Below are 19,472 nucleotides of genomic sequence, written 5' to 3'. Positions count from 1 at the left end.
AGATGTGCTGGAGCTGTGATTGCTGTTTGGTAAAAGAAGTGCACTCTGTACATGTTAAAGTTTCTCTTTTGCATACTCTCAGCACTAAAAACAAGTTCTTGGGAGTTGGGACTGAAGTTAAGCTAGACTGGCTAGCATTACGAGGCAAAGTTTCAGGGAGTTGGGGAATACTCTTCCAGCAAAGATAAGAGGATGTGCTAAGGATGGCAGCAACTATCTGCTTGAAACAGCATTTGGCATTGCCACCATCTGAGGTAACTCCCTCTAGAAGACCAACACTCCTTTGCTGACCATTGTGGGCCTGAAGGGTATTTTAGGGCAGAAGGGGCTTGAAAGTGTACAGGCAAATGCTCCCCCCCACCCTAAACACTTGCTCATATTTAGCAATCAGAACGAATTGCGCATTACACTGCTGGACATTTCTGAGAGTTTGGGGAGTGGGACTGAAGATGATGTAGGGAAAAGAGTGGTTAATCGGAGGTGATATACAGATTTGCATATATTCTGCTATTTAAAAAAAAACCAACTTTTCTACCAACGCAAGTCAAAATTTGCAGCATGAAAACTGGACATTATACAAATCAAGCATATTTGTATACATTTATGCAGCTTTTGACAGTGCTGGACAAGAAGCCAAATTCTCTAAACCCCTGGGAAATCTATCTGCTCAATGCACAGCACACATGTACATGCTCACATTTTCCACTGGCTTCAGAGGCTTTTCCCAGAGCTCGGAAAAGTTATCTTCTTGACTACAATTCTCCAGATCCACCAGTCAGCCACAGGCCAAACTGGCTGGGGCACTCGAGGACCTTTAGTTAAATAAAATCATTTCCCAAGATCTAGATTTTTCCAGGGGTTATCAACACATTTTCAATATTGTGGTTACAGGATTAAAAACTTGCTTTTAATATAAAAAAGGGATGAGAGAGAAGGAAAGAGAGGGTGTGTATATGTCCATGTGTGTGAAAGAAAGCACACATTCAGATTTTCTACGTTGCCAAATTCTTTGTGTTGTATTGAATTCTGAACTTGTGTTGAATAGCAGACTACACAAAAGGCTAGTAATGAATGTTTTGAAATGAATGTAGGTTGAAAGGAAGAGGGCAGAGAGAACAGAAGCTGATCAGCATTGTGGAAGGTAAAATATTATTTTTTAAAATGCCTTTGTAGCATTTTAAAGCTTATCTTTACCACTGGAATAGGTACAAAATTTTCTTGGGGGGGAACCCCCACAGACTTTAAAAAGCAGAGTGTCTCAGGATTCAGACACAGTTGGAAGGTTCCCATTTTTTGACATGGAAATGTGGACCTCAAGGCTTAAGATGTACATGAGGAGTTGGGGGGTTGGGGCCTCACCTGTAGCAGTTGTTGTGGAAGCGGTTGTAGCTGCCAAGTGCGGTCAGCGCTCCCAGCCCGATAGCATATGAGAAGAAGATCTGGGTACCAGCATCAATCCATACCTGGGATGAGGGGAACAGCCGTGGTATAAACCCCACTAGTGGGGGGCAGAACTCTTGCTTGCATGGCCGGGCCAGGCCACCACAGGGCAGCGTTGGTTACATGCAAGGGCCTCCTTCCCTGCACAGACACATTGGCTAGCTAGAGCCTCATCGTCTCCCAATTGCTTTCCCAGTTGAAGCTTCCCACATCCCTCTTTGCTGTCTGTCTCAGTCCCAGTTCTTACCTGAGCCACAGCAAGCTTGGACCAGTCAGGCTTCAGGTAGTAGACAATGCCATCAAGTGCTCCAGGCAATGTCACCCCGTGTAAGAGCAGCAAGATCAAAACCACATAGGGGAAGAGTGCAGTGAAATACACCACCTGCCAAACAATGACAGGGATCATCATCATTATCATCATCAACATCAATGTCTTTCCTGCTCCGCAAACCTCAATATGAGGTTGTTGTTGTATGCCTTCAAGTGCACTCTGTACATGTTAAAGCTTCTGTTCTGGATACTCCCAGCACTAAAAACAGGTTCTTGGGAGTTGGGAGTGAAGTTAGGCTAAAACTGGCTAGCATTACATGGCAAAGTTTCAGGGACTTGGGGAATGCTCTTCCAGCTTAGATAAGAGGATGTGCTAAGGATGGCAGCAACTATCTGGCTGAAACAAGGCATAAGTTTCTGACTTATGGTGACCCTATCATGGAGTTGTCTTGGCAAGATTTGTTCAGTGGAGGTTTGTGATTGCCTTCCTCTGAGGCTGAGTGTGTGTGAGTTGCCCATGGTCATGCAGTGCGTTTCCCTGGCCAAGCGGGCAATAGAACCCTGGCTTCCAGAGTAACAGTCCAGTGTTCAAACCACTAAACCATGCTGCCGTCTCTCAAGAGGGAGTACAGCATGTTAAAATACAAAACATATAAACCCACTGTTAAAATACAATATTATAAAACCATTAAAATACACTCATAAGAATACATATACAGTTAAAAAGTCGTGATTTACAATTGCCTGGGTAGGCCTGCCAGAAGAAATATGTCTTTAATGGCTCTGTTAAATGCTGTTAGCATTTTCAGCTGTCATATCTCCTCTGGCAGGTCACTCCACAATCTGGGGGCAGCAGATAAAAATGTCCTCTGGGAAACGGTTGCCAGTCTAGTCCTGGCCAGTTGGAGAAAGCATTTCTCAGGGGACTTGAGTGTCCAAGGCGGATTGTATGGAAGCAGGCCATCCTGTAGGTAACGTGGACTCAAACCATGTAGCTCTTTAAAGGTAATAACCAACATTTTGTACTTTGCCTAGAAACTATTTGGCAGCCAATGGAGTTATTTTAAGATAGGTATAATATGATCTTTCCTGGATATACCCGTAATCAGTCTAGCTGCTGTATTCTGAACCAGTTGGAGTTTCTCAATTTAGTACAAAGGTAGCCCAATGTGTAGTGCATTGCAGAAGTCCAACCTTGAAGTTACCAGAATGTGCACTACTATTATGAGCTGACTGTCACAGCAAGCGGGTAGGCTGCTAGCCTTGAGGGATGGACTGAATCTTGTTTGCAGAGCTCAATCTTTAAGCAGGCATGTGTACCAAAATTATGTGCCTGACTTAGGATACTATCTATACATCTTGATTTGGATGATTTTTTTTGTAGGGGGTGCATTTGCTGTTCTTCCTCAGGCTACAAAATATCTTGGGTCAGCCCTGGTAGAAGCCTCACTAAGCCCATATCTCTTTCCTCCAATTCATGTACGCGGCTAAATGTAATAATGGAACAGCAACTGAGATTCTTTTTCTTTCTTTGTTTCATTAGCTGTGGGTATGTTGCCAAAAGGAATAATAAATCAGGAAATGTCATGATGTCACCTGATACAAAGCCACAAATATAGACAGAGGCAGTGGATGTGCAAACTCTCAAGAGCTAACATCAGATGTGAGACGACACCAGCAGCATTTGCTCATATATACGATGCTGTCTTTTTACCACTGGTTATGTAACAGTCTCTCATGCACCACAATTCTTATATAATGTCTGCTGATAATTGAGGTCATATGTAGCTTTGGGGTGCGGGGAGGACAACTTTCCCAAAAAATATTGCTGGTATAGCTACACTCAGAAAATGTTTGTGTACATGAGGAAGCAGAAAGAGACAGCATATAATAAGATTTTTATCTCAGTGCCCATGGGAATAGAAGCTAGTTTAGTTTCAAGAAGGAAAGAACAGGACACTGGAACATTCAGATGCTGATGGATTTGGAAACATTATCTTTGTGTAGTTTTTTGTGTTTTTTTCTCTCTTCCAGAACATTGCCACATAGCCCAAAATACCCATAAAAAACTATGGATGCCGGCTGTGAAAGCCTTTGATTTCTCATTATCTTTTTGGACTACAATTCCAACAATCTTCACAAATTCCTGGCCATACTGCCTTGGGGACTTCTGGGAGTTGTAGTTTGAAAGAATAAATTTCCAAAGCTCTGCTCATTAGGTCAGTCTTTCTCAACCTTATTCACTGGAGAAACTATTGAAATAATGTTCAGGTCTCGGAAAACCCCTATGTATAAACTAAAGTATCTGCATCTCTCTCTCTCTCTCTCTCTCTCTCTCTCTCTCTCTGCGTGTGTGTGTGTGTGTGTGTATGTGTATTCTAATCACAATCCCTTGTAGAACCCCTGGCAACCTTTCACGGCACTGTTGGGTTTCAGAGAATTATGGCTGAGAAACGCTGCTTTAGGTACTGAATCTTAGGCTGCATTTGCACTGTAGAAATAATCCAGTTTGACACTAACTGCCATGGTTCTGTGGAATTCTGGGATCTGGAGTTTTGTGAGCTCTTTAGCCTTCTCTGTCAGAGCACTCTGGTGCCACAACAAACTGCAAATCCCAGGATTCCATAGCATTGAGCCATGGCAGTTAAAGTGGTGTCAAACTGCACTAATTCTGCACTGCAGCTGCAGCTACATTCTTGCCAAGATATGCTTTTATACTTTCTCTCAAGTTTCTCTGTAGTGTAATATAATTACAGAGGAGATTCATAATTTCATTCTAGGAAGACTCGGTTACCTTTCCAGTTGACTTGACTCCTTTCCAGATGCAGAAATAGACAATAACCCAAGTTGTGAGCAGGCAAAGGATCAGTTGCCAACTGAGCTCTCCTGGCTCAGACAGATCTCCTGAGATGCGCAGCACCTTGTTCCTGAAGGGTAAGGAAACAGAATTGGAAATGAACAGAGTATGCAGCCGGAGAAGGAAAAATATTCAAAGGAACTCTGTGGTCTTTACTTGTCTCTGGGGCAGGCCTTACCATTAGGCAGGATGAGGCAACCCACGTTAGCCCAGAGATTCTGGGATAGCATTCAAAAGCACTAAATGGTTTATAATTAATCAGTGACTGTAATGGGTTTTGGTTTTGATTATTTTTGTTTTACCACTATGGAAACACCCTTTGGATTTTCTGTCTTATGCACCAGAATGTTCAGGTTCTTCTCTCTGTTCAAATCATTCCCATCTTACATATTTCAGCTTCCTCCTTACACGGACCGTATATATGCCCTCCCTGCTGCCTCCATGGTTTCAAGAAACATCCCCCAGATGTTCTAACAGCAAAAGAGAACAAGGCACCATAAAATGTAAGACATTCGAGAAAAATGAAGGTCATTACAAAATAAAAGCTAAAAACACTTGTATAAATGTAAATTCATGCTTCTTAGTGATGCTCAAAATTGAGGGCGTTTTTGAATTCCTCCTGAACACAAGGTTGAAAAGTAGCAATGTACTAAGCAGTTTACAAAGTGGAAGCTAATTGCCCCCAACAAGCTGGGTACTCATTTTAGCGACCTACAGAAGGATGCCAGGTTGAGTTGACCCAGAGTCCCTGACTGGTATTGAACTCACAACCTTGTGATTGTGATTGTGACATGCCCTGGAAAAGGAAGGCCTCTAGTCACCCTTCCCCCATCCTTTCCCCATCACCAGGGAGACCCACCCCCGGACATTCCTCCGGAAGTGCCACCCACTCACTCCCAGAATTCAACGATGGGAGAACGCTTGTTGTCTGCCAGGGTGGTGCAGTTTCCCACTGTGCCGTTCCCAGTGTTGTTCCCGCAGCTGCCCAGGCCAAAGAGCTCTGTGCACTGGGCAGTATTCCAGGAGTGGCCGCAGGTGGCCCAAGGCAAGGTCTCTGTCAGTGAGTGCACCAGGTAGAAGAGACCCCAGACAAGGATCATGATGTAGTAGGTGTTGCAGAAGAAGACGATGACCATGGAGGCCAGGCCCAGACCTAAAGGAAAAGAGTGAATCAGAACTGGTCCATGGGAAGCTGAGTCACACTGTGATTCTCCCGAGAGAGGCAGAGCATAGAAACCACACTTGCTCTTGGACTATAATTCCCAGAATCCTCCAGGCAGAATGGGCAGGGAGGGATTGTGGGAAGTGTAGTGCAAGAAAGTAAGTCCTCCAGCATGAGGGAAGGGCTGCACTTTGGGTATTCAAGCCAAGGCAAGGTGACCAGATGTCCTAACTGCAAAGGAGGACAGGGCATTGCAAAATGTAGGACATTCAAGAGGAAAAATGTAGGACATGATCAAATAATAGCTGAAAACACTCAGAGAAATATAAATTCATGCTTCTTAGTTCCTGCTCCCAATGGAGGGCATTTGCTTTAATTGTCATGGCTCAATGCTATGGAATGCTGGGGCCTTCTCCCTTGTTGCCACAAAAGGAGCCTCTAAAGGGCTCATAAAGGGAGGTAAGGTCCCTGGACCAAGCTGTGTAGAGCTTTAATCAAAGCAACACTTTAAATTGTGCCTGGAAGCGGACAGGGAGCCCATTGCACCAAGGGAACTGTGTGTTCCGTGTAGCCAGCACAAGATAGCAATCTGGTTATGGTTCTTTGGACTAATTGAAGTTCCTGAACACTTTTCAAAGGCAGCCTCATGTACAGTGCATTACAATAATTCAGATGGGATATAACCAAGGCATGTGTTACAGATCTGACTTCTCCATGATAGCAGCTGGAAGCTTCCATGCCAGTGGCTGGTTGAATGTGCTCTTGGTTTTAATCTTAACTTTTAAAATTAATAATCCAAGATGCTGAATCTATATATCCTCCAAATAAGTCCTAGAGGGGCCCTTTAAAATTCTGACCAGAGCATGAAATGGCTCCAAGTCTCCACAGCCATGGGAACCACCAGCCACGACTGGACAGTTCATATGGGGACATGTTCAAATTCCCATTGCATTTTTTTTTCAACTCCAATTTTCTAGCATTGCAGTCACTTAAAATGTCAGTCAAGCATTTAGAAACACAGAAAATGTGCAGGGATAGCTGTGTTGGCCATTTAACAAATACAAACAAAAACCCATCAATAATACATTTATTGACCAATTTAGGTGTCCAAAGAAAAGTGGCAGGCAAAGTTACCAAAGGGATGCAAACTCTGCGAATATCAATTCTAGGTGTGAATAATTTTCACTGTCGAACTTTCTGCAGTGCTAGAAATGTAGGGACTGAAGAAAAATGTACACTGAGGAGCAATTTCTGGGGGAGGGGGTGGGGGTCAATGCCCAAATTTTGTTTTCCCCTCCCTGCAGCTACACCCCTGTAGCTTGAAAATAAAAATATGTAGCCTTTCTCTCCTTCCTCTCCCTGTCCTCCATGTATTTTGAAGGTCTTTAAGCAGAGGCTGGATGGCCATCTGTCAGGGATGCTTTGATTGAGAGTTCCTGCATGGCAGGGGGTTGGACTGGATGGCCCTCGTGGTCTCTTCCAACTCTACGATTTTATGATTCTATTCTGGAAGTTGCTGCTCCAGTTGTCCCACCTGGCATGACAATGAAATCTAGGACCTGCTTGACATTTTCCAGTGTTTTTTCCATTGTGGAACCCCAGTAAACCTCCTGGATACTATAAAAGACATGGGAAATCTGTGCTGTACAATGATACTCACTTGTGACACAGCTTTCCCCTTGTAAAGGTTTCTAGAAATGCTTATGTGTCTCACATTCCCCAAAGTGCCAATGGGCCTGAGCTGCAGATGAGGGTAACCAAAGCCTTTACCTTTGAAGAGGGGAACGATGTTCCAGGCAGCAATCCCACCTTGCTTCATAAACTGCCCCAAGGCCACTTCCAGGAAGAAGACAGGGATTCCCCCAACAAAGACAATTAGCAGGTAAGGAATCAGGAAGACACCTGCAAAGAAAATGAGAGTCAGTGCCCTGTCGTGGTTGTAAGTGGTACTGTGAGAGAATATGAAAGGGCCTTTTCAGTGATGGTGCCAAATAATGCCTTCCCAGAAAAGATCTGTCAAGTTCCCAACACTATCTGCATTTAATTAGTCTCTTATACTTTATAGAACCAATGTTCTATAAAGTACATGCTGACTATGAGAGCCAGCATGGTGTAAGTGGTTTGAGAGTTGGACTACGACTCTGGAGACTAGGGTTCGATTCCCAGCTCAGCCATGAAACCTACTGGGTGACCTTGGGCAAGTCACATGCTCTCAGCCTCAGGGGAAGGCAATGGCAAACCTCCTCTGAACAAATACTGCCAAGAAAACCCCATGATAGGATCGCCATAAGTCGGAAATAACTTGAAGAAGCACAACAACAAAAACCATGGTTATACAGAAGTTAAGTCTTACTGAAGTCAGTGTGGTTTACTATGAAGTAAAAGTACATAGGATTGCAGGCTAGGCCTTCTGTTGTGTTTTGCATTCTCTGCTACTATAGTCTTGACTGTACATGAACAGTGTCATTATCAAAGTTTTATTGTGTTTTATATAGTGGCATTTATTTTGTTTTATATTCCAGGCCGTTGTTTCTTTAATTATGTAAGCCACTTTCAGCATATCTCCAACTGCCCTATTTTGCAGGGATGTTCTGATTAACCCTCCACTACCCCATTTTTCCAGCTGCTTTTTTAAAATGTCATAGTTTCTCTCTCTTTCTTCCACTTTCCTCCTTTGTACTCCATTTGCTCCAGTTGCTGCAAACTGAGACCAAATTGCAAAAGTAGTTTGCATTCAATTCATTGGGAAGAGAGGAAAGGTGGCAGGCAGAGTCTCACGGTTCCCATTACGATTAAAAAAAACCTAGCTTGTGTGTTCTCTCCATTAATAACTTTTGTCATCTTGACCATACTCCAATGTTGACTGACCACATGTGTCCTGGTTTTCATCTGTTAAATGTTGGAAGGTAAGCTTTATGTATTACACAGAAAAGCAAAGTACAGTCGGCTCTCCATATCCACAAATTCCTTATCCACAGCTTCAACCATCCACAGCTTGGAAATATTCAAAAATATATATAAATTCCATAAAGCAAACCTTGATTTTGCCATTTTACTTAAGGGACATCATTTTAGTACACCACTGTATTTAAGGGCACTTGAGCATCCACAGATTTTGGTATCCATGCAGGATCCAGGAAGCAAACCACAACAGATACCAAGGGCCCACTGTACAAAAATGGTTATATAAATACATTGCAATACTAGTAAAAGTAGTGGCTTGATGTGAATGCTTAGAGGGCTTTGAAACAACCTGGGAGCCTTCGCCTTTCTCTTTCTATCTCTGTGGTTGTAGAAATAATGGCCTACATATTTCAAATACTAGTCTGTCCTTACAATTTATCACAATGCTGTCTGTGTTCAGTGAGAGCTATGCAGGGCCATCACCAGGGGTGTGACGAACACACGGGATAACTCCTCGGGGTGTGTGGTGCAGTGGCCCCTTCTGGGTTTGGCAGGGCTGCTGGCCAGGCAGGGAAAAGGGGGTACCAGCATGCATCCAGTTAGCCCTTCTGGAGGAAGTATGGTTTATTTTCCTGTGCCAATTTCTGCTGCCTTGTGGCTTTGCTTTCTTCTTCCCTGTGTTTAGCCTCTTGTTATTTTAGAGGCAGGCTCTGCTGCTTCTAATTTGGATATATTGTTCATTACATGGGCCAAATGAATCACTGCCCACGACACTGATGGAGATGATTCATAACAATGTTTTTTCACCACAACTTTGTATGTATGGGGAATATGCTTGCTTTCATCTCGGACCCGTGTGTTCATGACTTTTTTCTCCCAACCAATCTTGTCAAAAGGCTTTTGAAAGAGAAATATTAAAGTTCTGTTAAACAACCATTCCTCTTCAGCTATGCAGCTTGCAAAAATCCTGATGCAGATGCTAGTCAGAGAACTCATCTTCACTCCTGTCTCATGGAACTGAACTGATTTGCCTACCGTGAAATGCTAATCTGCCCACCAAAAAGCCGATAACTAAAGTGCCTGCAGCAGCTTCTCTCACCCTAGCATCTTGTTTTATCCTGCTCTGAACATGTGACAACGCAGATTCTTACTTGGCTTGATATGTAGGTTGTGCTTTTCCCAGTGGTGACAGGAGATGAGTAAGCATACCCTCCAACATTTCATAGATAAAAACCGGCAAATGTGTGGCCAAGATGGCAAAAGTTATTAAGGAGGAAGAAGACACAGGTGGTGTTAACTTTTGTCTGAACCTACTGGACAGAGCAAGATTGCGCCTCCTTCTCTTCTCTCCCCTCTGCTGAGTTCATTGAGTTCAGGGTGAGCAGATGTCCTCATCACAAAGGAGGACAAGGCACTGCAAAATATTGGACATTCTAGAAAAAAAAATTAGGAGACTTCCAAATAAAAACTAAAAACACTAATATGAGTATAAATTCATGCTTCTTAGTCGTGCTCAGAATGAAGAACATTTTAAAATTCCTCCTGGACAGAAGGTTGAAATGTGGAACAGGGCCTGGAAAAGGAGGACAGCTAGTCACCTTGACTACTTTTGCACTTTCAATTCAGTTAGCAGCAAATGAAGTTAGCTGAAGACAAAGGGGACAAGTGGGAGGAGGAGACATTTTTAAAGCCACTGAAAAAGTGGGATGACAGAGGATTAATATGGATAGATGTAGGGTATAGAGTAAGAGGTAGAAGGCAGCTATTGCAGTCCCATAGAGGAAAGGAAGAAGTGCTGCTAAAGGAACTGGGTGTGTTGTTGTTAATTATTCAGAAATTAGGACTTAATTGTGAAGGTTCAGTAACTTTTCTTGAAACCTGTTATTAGTTTGGAATTGTGTTGTCTGTATCAGGGAGCTTAGGCTCTGGAGAAAGCAGAGCAACCAAACAGAAAAACACCTCTGAGCATGTTCAGAGTCCTTACCCCACAAGAGAGGACAAAATCAGCCTTTATTGATCTGGGATGAGAGGGAGACTTTTCTAGAACAGAGGGACACTATGGTTGAGCCAGGCAGTTGGTTTGTTGCTTGGAAAGTTAAACACAAATTTGAATGCAAGGAATGTTGCTCAAAGTGATAACACGGATGCCACTTTTGATTCTGTCTCACAGAGAAACTGTTTTGTTTTTTTAGGTGCTTCCAAAATTTGTTTGATCAGAGGTTACAGTGGGACAAAAGAACATCTATCTTTAACTTCTTGGAAAGTAAGATGCTCTCAGACTATTTCCTTTTCTCTTAAAAGACAAAGGCCTTCCTCCTTCTTTCTTTGTCTTTATCAAGTGTCATTTTGGAAATTATGCCCTATTAGTGTCTCATTTCAATAATAGCTGTTAATGATTTTATAGCAGCAGAAAGTGTGCCTCAGGGTACAGCCAGGTCAATCTTCTCCAGCCTGGAGACATCTAGATACAGTTGGCCATCCTTATCTACAGATTCTTTATCCATGGATTCAAGCATCCACAGACTGAAAATATTTTTAAAAAGTATACATTCCAAAGAGCAAACTTTGATTTTACCATTTTATATAAGAGACACCATTTTACTCTGTCAATGTATTTAAAGGCATTTTATCATCCTCAGATTTTGGTATTCACTGGCAGTCCTGGAACTAAAGCACAGTGGATACCAAATGCCCATTGTACTGCACTGACTATATAACTGTATAGATCTGATCTGTTGCATCTTCACGTATGAAGGAGATAATTTTGCCACATGTCCACCTCTACGGACATCTTGCCAAACTTATGTATGTGCTAAAATTCCTGTCAATACCTGAACACACATTATTGTCTTCACACCCAAACTTATATTGTTAATTGTGGTGAATCTTGCCTCTTTGGTGGGAGAGGGAATGGTTATCTGTCACAATGCAGCCAGACTGAAAGAAAGTAGGATCTGCCTACAAAACACTAGAACACAGAAACCAAGAAGCTGATAAAACTTGGGAACTGCAGTGACTGGAGGGGATGGAACAGATCATAAGGGGTAAGGCAACAGTTAGAGTACATCTTACTCTAAAGATCTGACAAATACAGTTGAGGGGGAGAGGGATAGGAAAAGACAGATACTGGAGAGAGGCATCAAGATCACATACCCAAAATGTTCTACCATGAATTACTTTTTACAAGTAAATAGATACCCTATTTCTCCCAATATAATTATCCTGGACTCATTTTGAATCAGAATTCTGCTTTCTTCTCCAAAAGTACTTTAATTTAAGTTGGGGAGTTGCTCAGCCTTGAACTTTGGAAAATTACTGCAGCTCCCAGAATCCTTCAGCCAGCTTGACCAGCAGGCATGTTGCCTGGAAGATTCTGGGAGCCGTAGTCCAAAGCAATACATTTCCAAAGCTCTTCATTTCTCCTCTTGGTCACTCGGAAACGTTCTATCATTGGGTCCCAGTTTTCAGCTCCTCTGCTGCAGAGCCAGTCTCCCTAACAAGACACCCCCACCACTGCTAGATACTATATCTCCCCCTGTCACCCCACAATCACAAACCCCAATGCACAACCACCATCCCTCACCTCCTCCGTTCTTGTAGCAGAGGTATGGAAAACGCCAGACGTTGCCCAGTCCTACAGCAAAGCCAACACAAGACATGATGAAATCCATCTGTCGGGTCCAGGTCTCCCGCTCAGGAAAGGGTAGCTTTGTGGTGGGGCCCACAGGTACCACCAGAGGGACAGTGATGGTCCTTTCCTCAAGGGTGGACTCTCCTGTACCACCGATTGGCTCAGCACTCTCAGTCTCTGCCACCTCCGAGCACCCATTGCCCTCTGTGAAAACAATGAATGGACACAACATTAGCCCAAACCAAAGCTGTCGAACAATCTTGGCCTATGGCTGCAGAAGCACTGGGAGCTGAAGAGGGCAAGGGATTTGTACTTCCTTTTGACTTATCACCTTTACGGGACTCAAAGCAGCTTGCAGTGTAAGTTAAAACAAAATAGGTAAAGCAATCTGAATGCAACAATTTAAAAATCATTAAATAACAATCCACTTAAACATTTTAATTAAGAACAGTTAAAGGTACATTAAAATCTATTACTTATTAAAACCAGCACACCTGTTGCACTACTCCAACCAGTTAGCAGCTGAAGGCCTATTTAAATAAGACACTCTTTGCCTCTCATGAAAAGAGAGCGGGCAAGGTAAACAAGAAACTAAATATGCAAAAAGAGTCAGCTGAAAACATATTATCTCTACAGGCACACATCTGCAGAGTCCTTAATTATATCAATGAACAGTAATTAGTATTTTTTTATTTCTCAGGAGTTAGGAAGGGAACCTAATGTTTAATACAAATTCTCCTTTTCCCAGATACAGCTTTCTCATGTATCAGATCACTTAGTATGAATTACATTGAACCTTCATATCCATGGATTCTGTATCCATGGATTCCACCCTCCACAGCTTGAAAAATAGTTTTTAAAAAATCCAAAAAGCAAATCTTGATTTTGCTATTTTATATAAGGCCCTTTTTACTACACTATTATATATAATGGGACGAAAGCATCTATGGATGTTGGTATCCATGGGTGATCCTGGAACCAAACCCCAGTGGATACCAAGGCCCCACTGTAGACATGGCTTAATGCTGTTCAATAGAACCAGTCTACAGAGATGTGCAACAGCTTGAGATTTCCATATCAATAACCTTTACAATGTTGCAAATTACTTTGGGCATAACTCTCAGGGTCAAAGTAGCTGACATTCTTGACGTATTTTTAGAAAATATTATTTTATGTAATTTTATATAATATGGATATGTTTTAATTGTTTTCAACTTTATTGCCATTTTAAATGTTTTATCTATGAGCCACCTTGGGTCCCTCTGGGGAGAAAGGAGGCATATAAATGAAATAAATAAATAAATAAATAAATAAATAAATAAATATAAAAGGTACTCCTTCAAGTGGTGAAAGACATCTGTTTGTTACAAGCTCTGATTTTCCTCACCTACATATCTTGCATTTAGCATGCAGATTTGTGAATGGTCATTGGAATGTAAACACAGATTTCATTGGCCATTCTGATTGCTGAGCCACAGATCTGGGGAAATGCCATTGTTGGAAGGAAAGCAGATTAATGTGCCTCTCCCTTAACTGCTTTGTTTGACCTTCAGACTTTTTTTACTGTTGGCTGCTGGGTGGCAGTATAGAGTAAAGCCACAATATTCTCCATGAAGTTGCATGGGATTCTGGGCAGATCCAGATAATGTTAAAAAGGCAGCAATATGTCCATTCAGTTATTGTAGTGTAGTGTTCACCACTATGTGGGTAAGGTATCATTTGGATATTTTGGCTGTGGCACCAACATGTTTTGATAGTCCAGCATTGCTCTGCATCCACTATCTCTAGGCTAACCACACTATGTCCTTCTAGGCTTTCTTCTAAATACAGGGCCCCACGTGATTACTTGAAATGCCCTTCAACCATTCTCTGGTGCCCTCGATCTGATTAAAATTTGAGAAAGGGAGAGGTTCTCTCCTTTCAGTATACAATTGCAGATTATGTAGTGCAGGCCTGTGCTCCTCTAGAGGTTGGTGGACTCCATTTCCCATCAGCCCCTTCTATTACAGCCTGTGGAAAGGAGTGATGCTACTAGTAGTCCATCAACTTCTATGGGGGCCGCACATTCCTTACTCTGATAAAAGGGTTGCAACAGGTTTGATTTCCAGCCAGTTTTGCAACAAAAACAATGCAGTTCTGTGATACTTTACAATCATGTGGCTCTACAGATGATGTTAGATGTGCAATTCCCAACAGTCCTATCCATCACAGGAATGCTGGGAGTTGGGAGTTCAACCAAATATGAAGGCTGCTGTATGTTTCCCGTCCCTGCTGTAAAGGCAAAGAAATATACCATTAACATGCATAACTGAACTGCAGCAGGCTGTAGTCCACAAAAAATCATACCATAAAAAAATTAACTTAGTAGATGTCTGTATTTAGTAGGTATCTGTATTGAAACTAGAAAGTGTTGTTGTAATCCTATTTTAAGGAACACAGAATACAAGGATGTGATCTTGTGTTTATAAGGTGGGTGGAGGACATTTTTCATTTTGATCCTTCTCCATGGTTAGTGAAGGAAGAAGGATGTGAGCGTGCATGTATTTGTGTGTGTGAAGAGAATAAAGATCAGTGTGAAGTCGAAGGCTTTCATGGCCAGCATCCATAGTTTTTTCAGGCTGTGGCCATGTTCTAGAAGAGTTCATTCCTGACATTTCGCCAGCATTCTCTGAAGATGCCAGCCACAGATGCTGGCTAAAAGTCAAGAATAAACTCTTCTAGAACATGGCCATATCCCGAAAAACCCACAAAAAACTAAGAATAAAGATCATATTGGACTCTCCAGTGAGATGGTGTCTCTCTGTACCCTTCTGCTCCCCTGCTGAGACTGGAAGGGCACTCTCCCAGATTGAAAAACCCAAAACCATCCAGTGCCCCAAGTCCCTGCCAGGGAACCGGCTTAGCGTCATATTCCTTTCAGGCTTGTCCATGCTTTCCCATTTCTTCAAGTGGCAAGTACTTCAGAAACAGTTAGACAGCATAAGAAAGGCAGGAATTTTCCAGGCTATCTTTTATGTAATAAGCAAGCCCTTAGAGGGAAGAAGAAAGGAAGGAAGGAAAAGACATACCCCCAAACCCCCACCCTCTCTCATTCAGGAGTCCTAGTTTCGACGTCACAATGCAGGGTGGTGAGTCACCCACTAGGCAGCGATGCTGAATACACACACACACACCACAGTCACATGAACCCACACAGCACTAACCATGCTCACAATGGACTTGCACACTGAGTCAGACAAGGGGATGCTTCGGACTCTGTTACAGCCTGTGGTGCTTTGTGATCTATCTAGTTGAATTCAATGGAGAGCTGTTCCTCCTTCAAGCTTATTTTTTCTTTCAAAAGCCCTCTGATAGAAAGACAAACAAAGAGAGTGGCACCCCAACATAAAAGCAAAAGAGGAGCAATGTAGGGGAAGATCTCCTCTAGCAGTAGCTCAGCCAGAAGTGAACTCTGAGTGTCATGGTCTCTTGCCATTACCAGACAATCCCCTTCCCCATCCCGCCAGCAACCCATGCTTTTCTGCATTCAAAATCATACCAATCGATCACCCCAGGGGAAGCCCTGCAAGTTGTCTTTTTTCTGCTGACAAGTTTCAGCAAAAACCTGGGAAATGACCCACTTTGTACAAGAAAACAAAAGACGGCAAGAGTTGTGGGCAGCAGAGCAGAGCTGCCCAACACATTCCAGACACAAAGCCCCTTTTCCTTGTCTGGCTCCCCTCCCCTCCTCCCCACCACCAACATGCGGCCAAGGCCCTGGCATGTGACGGAGCTAATCCCCATTTGCGGGGCTGAAGCTGTTCCTAGGCACCTCCTTTTCCCTCCAGGTTTGGATCAGCAATTTGGCAGGCACTGCTACCAGGCATTCAGTGGAGGAAAGCCACTCAGGGTACATGCTTTCCTTAAGGAAAACTGAGCAGGAAGAAGGCAGAGAAAGTGATGGAAGGGTGGCAAACTTAACACAAGCCAATTCCCCCACCCCAACTCCTCCTGCTTTTTTGCCTTATAAGGGACTGATGAACACAACCCTTTAAGCTATCTCCATCTCTTCCTCTACCACACTTCTGGGAAGAAACAGCCTGTGCTAGCAGGGCACTGTCGGCATCTTCAGTTATTTGAAATACCCACTGGCACATACTGGCTCCACCAGGTACAGGGAGTTCACACCCTGTTGACTCCAGATAAATGAGCCTGGAATGATCTCCCACCATCACTCCTGCTTCTGTTTTCAACAGCCATTGAATCAACTTAAGAGATCCGGCCACTGCTGCCTACTGCTGCTGCCACTGGCTTGGAAAGGCAATAGAAAAAGCGACTCTGTAATTACATCCGAGGGCGTTCAAAAGTACAAGGAGGGCTACTTGTGCGTGTCCTGGCCAGAACAGTGAGCACAGCATACAGAGCAAGGAAGCACTGGACATTCTGGCACTGAGAGGCCACAAAGAGAAAAGTGGCAACTGGAGGGAGAAACAGGACGTTCTTCTGGCACACGGAAACAGGAGAAAGTGGGCAGGATTGATAGCCCAGCTGCTGGAACCAGTCAGTCTAAAGAGGCCTGGAGGCATACCAGTGGCAGGCTTTGGAATCAGCGGGAGCTGCTCTGCTCATTTTTCTCCCAAGCCAAGAGGCAGTGTTAGCACTTACCTGGATTCATGTGGGTTCTCACCAGTTTTGCCATGCACTGAAAGAGAAGATACTGCACAGTGTGCAGCACTGCTACTTACCTGCGCTTGCCATAGGATGGACAAGAGAGGCAGGATCGTACCCCACTCTCCAGGATCGTACCCCACTCTTCTTTCCTGGACGATGCCTAGGTAGCAACATGCAAAGGCCTTACCTGAACATGTTTCTGTGGGGACTGGAGCCATGGCACTGGGCTTGCAGCAGGGCTCCGTGGCAGAAGACTTGAGACGGGTGTTGGGTTGGGAAGCTGTCTCCGGGTCTGGGAAGGGATCAGGATGGAGGCTCAGAAGCAATCCACAAAGCACTTGAAGGTGAGACGAAAGAACCTCATTGATGGGGATTTACACCAGGAAAATGGGCTGTGGGCAAGGGTCTGAGCAGGGCCTGTTGCTCAAAACCAGGCAGCAGGGACCAGGCTGAGCAGATGCTCCATCGCTCAGCTCTAGCACCAAGCTCTGCTCCTCAGAGGAGAGCAGAGAGAGAAAGGCAACTGCATTTGCTCCTGTTCCCCTCCCACTGGCTGCCTCATTGGCCACCACTCCTGGCATCACATTTTGTGGAGGCATTCTGGGAAGTGAAGTCCACCTTGCTGTTGGGTACCATGGAGATGCAGGAGGATGGAGAGAGGCAGGTGTGTAGTAGCTTGGCAGCTGGGAGACTGAGGCTTTGATGCTCTTGCAACAGGGGAGAAAAGTGGTACCAGGGCAAACTCAGAGTCCCTCACTTGTTTTTCTAACAGACCTCTCTCTCTCTCCTTAACAGGAAAAGAAGGCAAGAAGTGAGCGATGTGTCCCAGTCTTTTCCTGGCCCAGGTTATGGCATGTAACTAAAAGCTTCCTTGATAAGTTGGTGCTGAAGCTTTATTTTAAATAAAGTTTCTCCCTGCATGGAAGAAGTTTTGAAAATCGTTCTAGACTACTCAACTAGCCTTTTTGTAAGGATTTTCTAAAGGCTTGCCTAGACCTATTGTTTTGTGAATGAACCCTGCTACTCATAAGCAAACAGAAGGACCAGTCTCATGTTTTGAACTGTTACATTTGGGAAGGTGAGACTCTCTGAATCCAGGAGCATTCACAAGTGAAGCCCATCTATGTACAAATACTAGCTGTTTGCCCTGGGGCCTTTTCATGATGCTGAGCATTTATATTTATTGCATATGCTATTTTAAATGTGCTGCCTCTGAGCCACTCAAAAAATTATGGATTCAGAATACTTGCAAAGGTCTTTGTCTATATGCAGTAAAGTTTTAGTCACCCTTCATGTGTTTTTGGTTGTGCCATGTCGGTTCTGCCTGCAGTCCTGGGCTCTAGCAGCTTGTATTTTATTAGCAGGGTCTCCACAGCTAAATTATTTTGGTATGACATTTAGTGTTGCACCTATAGCTTATGACAGACATTGGATAACTTTCCGAAATGATGTCTGGGCAAGTTGTAAATGCAGTAAATGAACCCTTGGCAGTAAAAATAAGCAAAAATATATCAGAAAGGTATCCAGGGAGCTGTTGTGAAATCTCAAGTGAAATACATACAGTAAGCTGGAATCCTTTGGTGTAGGAATGAAGAACCCTTGATCACCCACATTTTTTGATTACAGTTGTCCCTTCATATCCACAGATTCTTTATCCATGGATTCAAGCATCCATGGCTGGAAAACATTTTTAAAGAAAAATACAAATTCCAAAAAGCAAACCTTGATTTTGCCATTTAAATAAAGGATACCATTTTATTACATCATTGAATATAACGTGTCTTGAGCATCTACAGATTTTGGTATCCATGGGGGCCCTGGAAACAAATCCCAGTGGGGGCCAAGGGCCCACTGTATTACACTCACAATACTGGCTGCAGCTTCTGCAAGGTGAACTCCACAACAATTTCCAACTATCATTTTGATGTCCAAATTTCTTAAGCCATGAATTTATTGGGTGGGCCTAGACAAACTGCTTTCGCTCAGGTGCCCTCAGCCCCTCAAATAATATGGATATAATACCAATTTACCCAGTGTGGCACAGTGGTTTGAGAGTTGGCTGAAGCTGCATCAACATTACATACTTAATGCAATTTGACACACACAACTTTAGCTGCCATGACTCACTGCTATGGATATCTAGGGGTTGTAGTTTCTGAGATATTTAGCCTTTTCTGTCAGACAGCCCTGGTGCCACAGCACACTACAAATCCCAGAATCCCAAAGGATGGAGCCATGGCAGTTAAAGTATTATCAAACTGCATTAATTCTGCAGCATGGAAGCAGCCTATGAATCTGGGGAGCAGGATTCAAATCTTCACTTTGCCATGGAAACTCACTGAATGGCATTGGGTGAATCATGCTCTCTCAGCCTCAGTGGAAGGCAAAGGAAGGCCCTTTCAGAACAAATCTTGCCAAGAAAGCCCCACGATAGGTTTGTCTGAGGTTTGCCATAAGTTAGAAGGTGCACAACTACGACGGCAACAAACCTTTCAGTTTGGTTGTATGCAAAGCTTTTCCAGCCCAGAGAGGGAAGTGTTATATAAATAACTACCATC

General features: G+C 43.4%; 1 protein-coding gene across 2 annotated transcripts in view; it reads right to left on the bottom strand.

Moving 5' to 3' along the window:
* Positions 1-17,429, bottom strand: part of LOC149321245 (sodium- and chloride-dependent creatine transporter 1-like) — a 31,567-nt gene extending 14,138 nt beyond the window's left edge. Inside the window, exons 1-7 of one of the 2 annotated variants that reach the window (XM_089518329.1) lie at positions 17,102-17,428; positions 12,217-12,468; positions 7,500-7,631; positions 5,462-5,720; positions 4,505-4,637; positions 1,688-1,822; positions 1,360-1,463 (exon numbers count right to left, since the gene is read on the bottom strand). In XM_089518329.1, the coding sequence (XP_089374455.1) occupies positions 1,360-1,463; positions 1,688-1,822; positions 4,505-4,637; positions 5,462-5,720; positions 7,500-7,631; positions 12,217-12,468; positions 17,102-17,132 (1,046 nt within the window). In that variant the 5' untranslated portion in view covers positions 17,133-17,428. Of the gene's footprint in view, positions 1-1,359; positions 1,464-1,687; positions 1,823-4,504; positions 4,638-5,461; positions 5,721-7,499; positions 7,632-12,216; positions 12,469-17,101 lie in introns of both variants that reach the window. The other variant, XM_089518333.1, reaches the window with a different exon arrangement.
* Between the last annotated feature and the right edge of the window lie 2,043 nt (positions 17,430-19,472).

Source organism: Sceloporus occidentalis, unplaced genomic scaffold (genome assembly GCF_023333645.1).
Source record: "Sceloporus occidentalis isolate IW3139 unplaced genomic scaffold, rSceOcc1.0.p SCAF_1, whole genome shotgun sequence".
Taxonomy (NCBI): Eukaryota; Metazoa; Chordata; class Lepidosauria; order Squamata; family Phrynosomatidae; genus Sceloporus; species Sceloporus occidentalis.
This window is presented reverse-complemented; position numbering and strand designations above follow the sequence as displayed.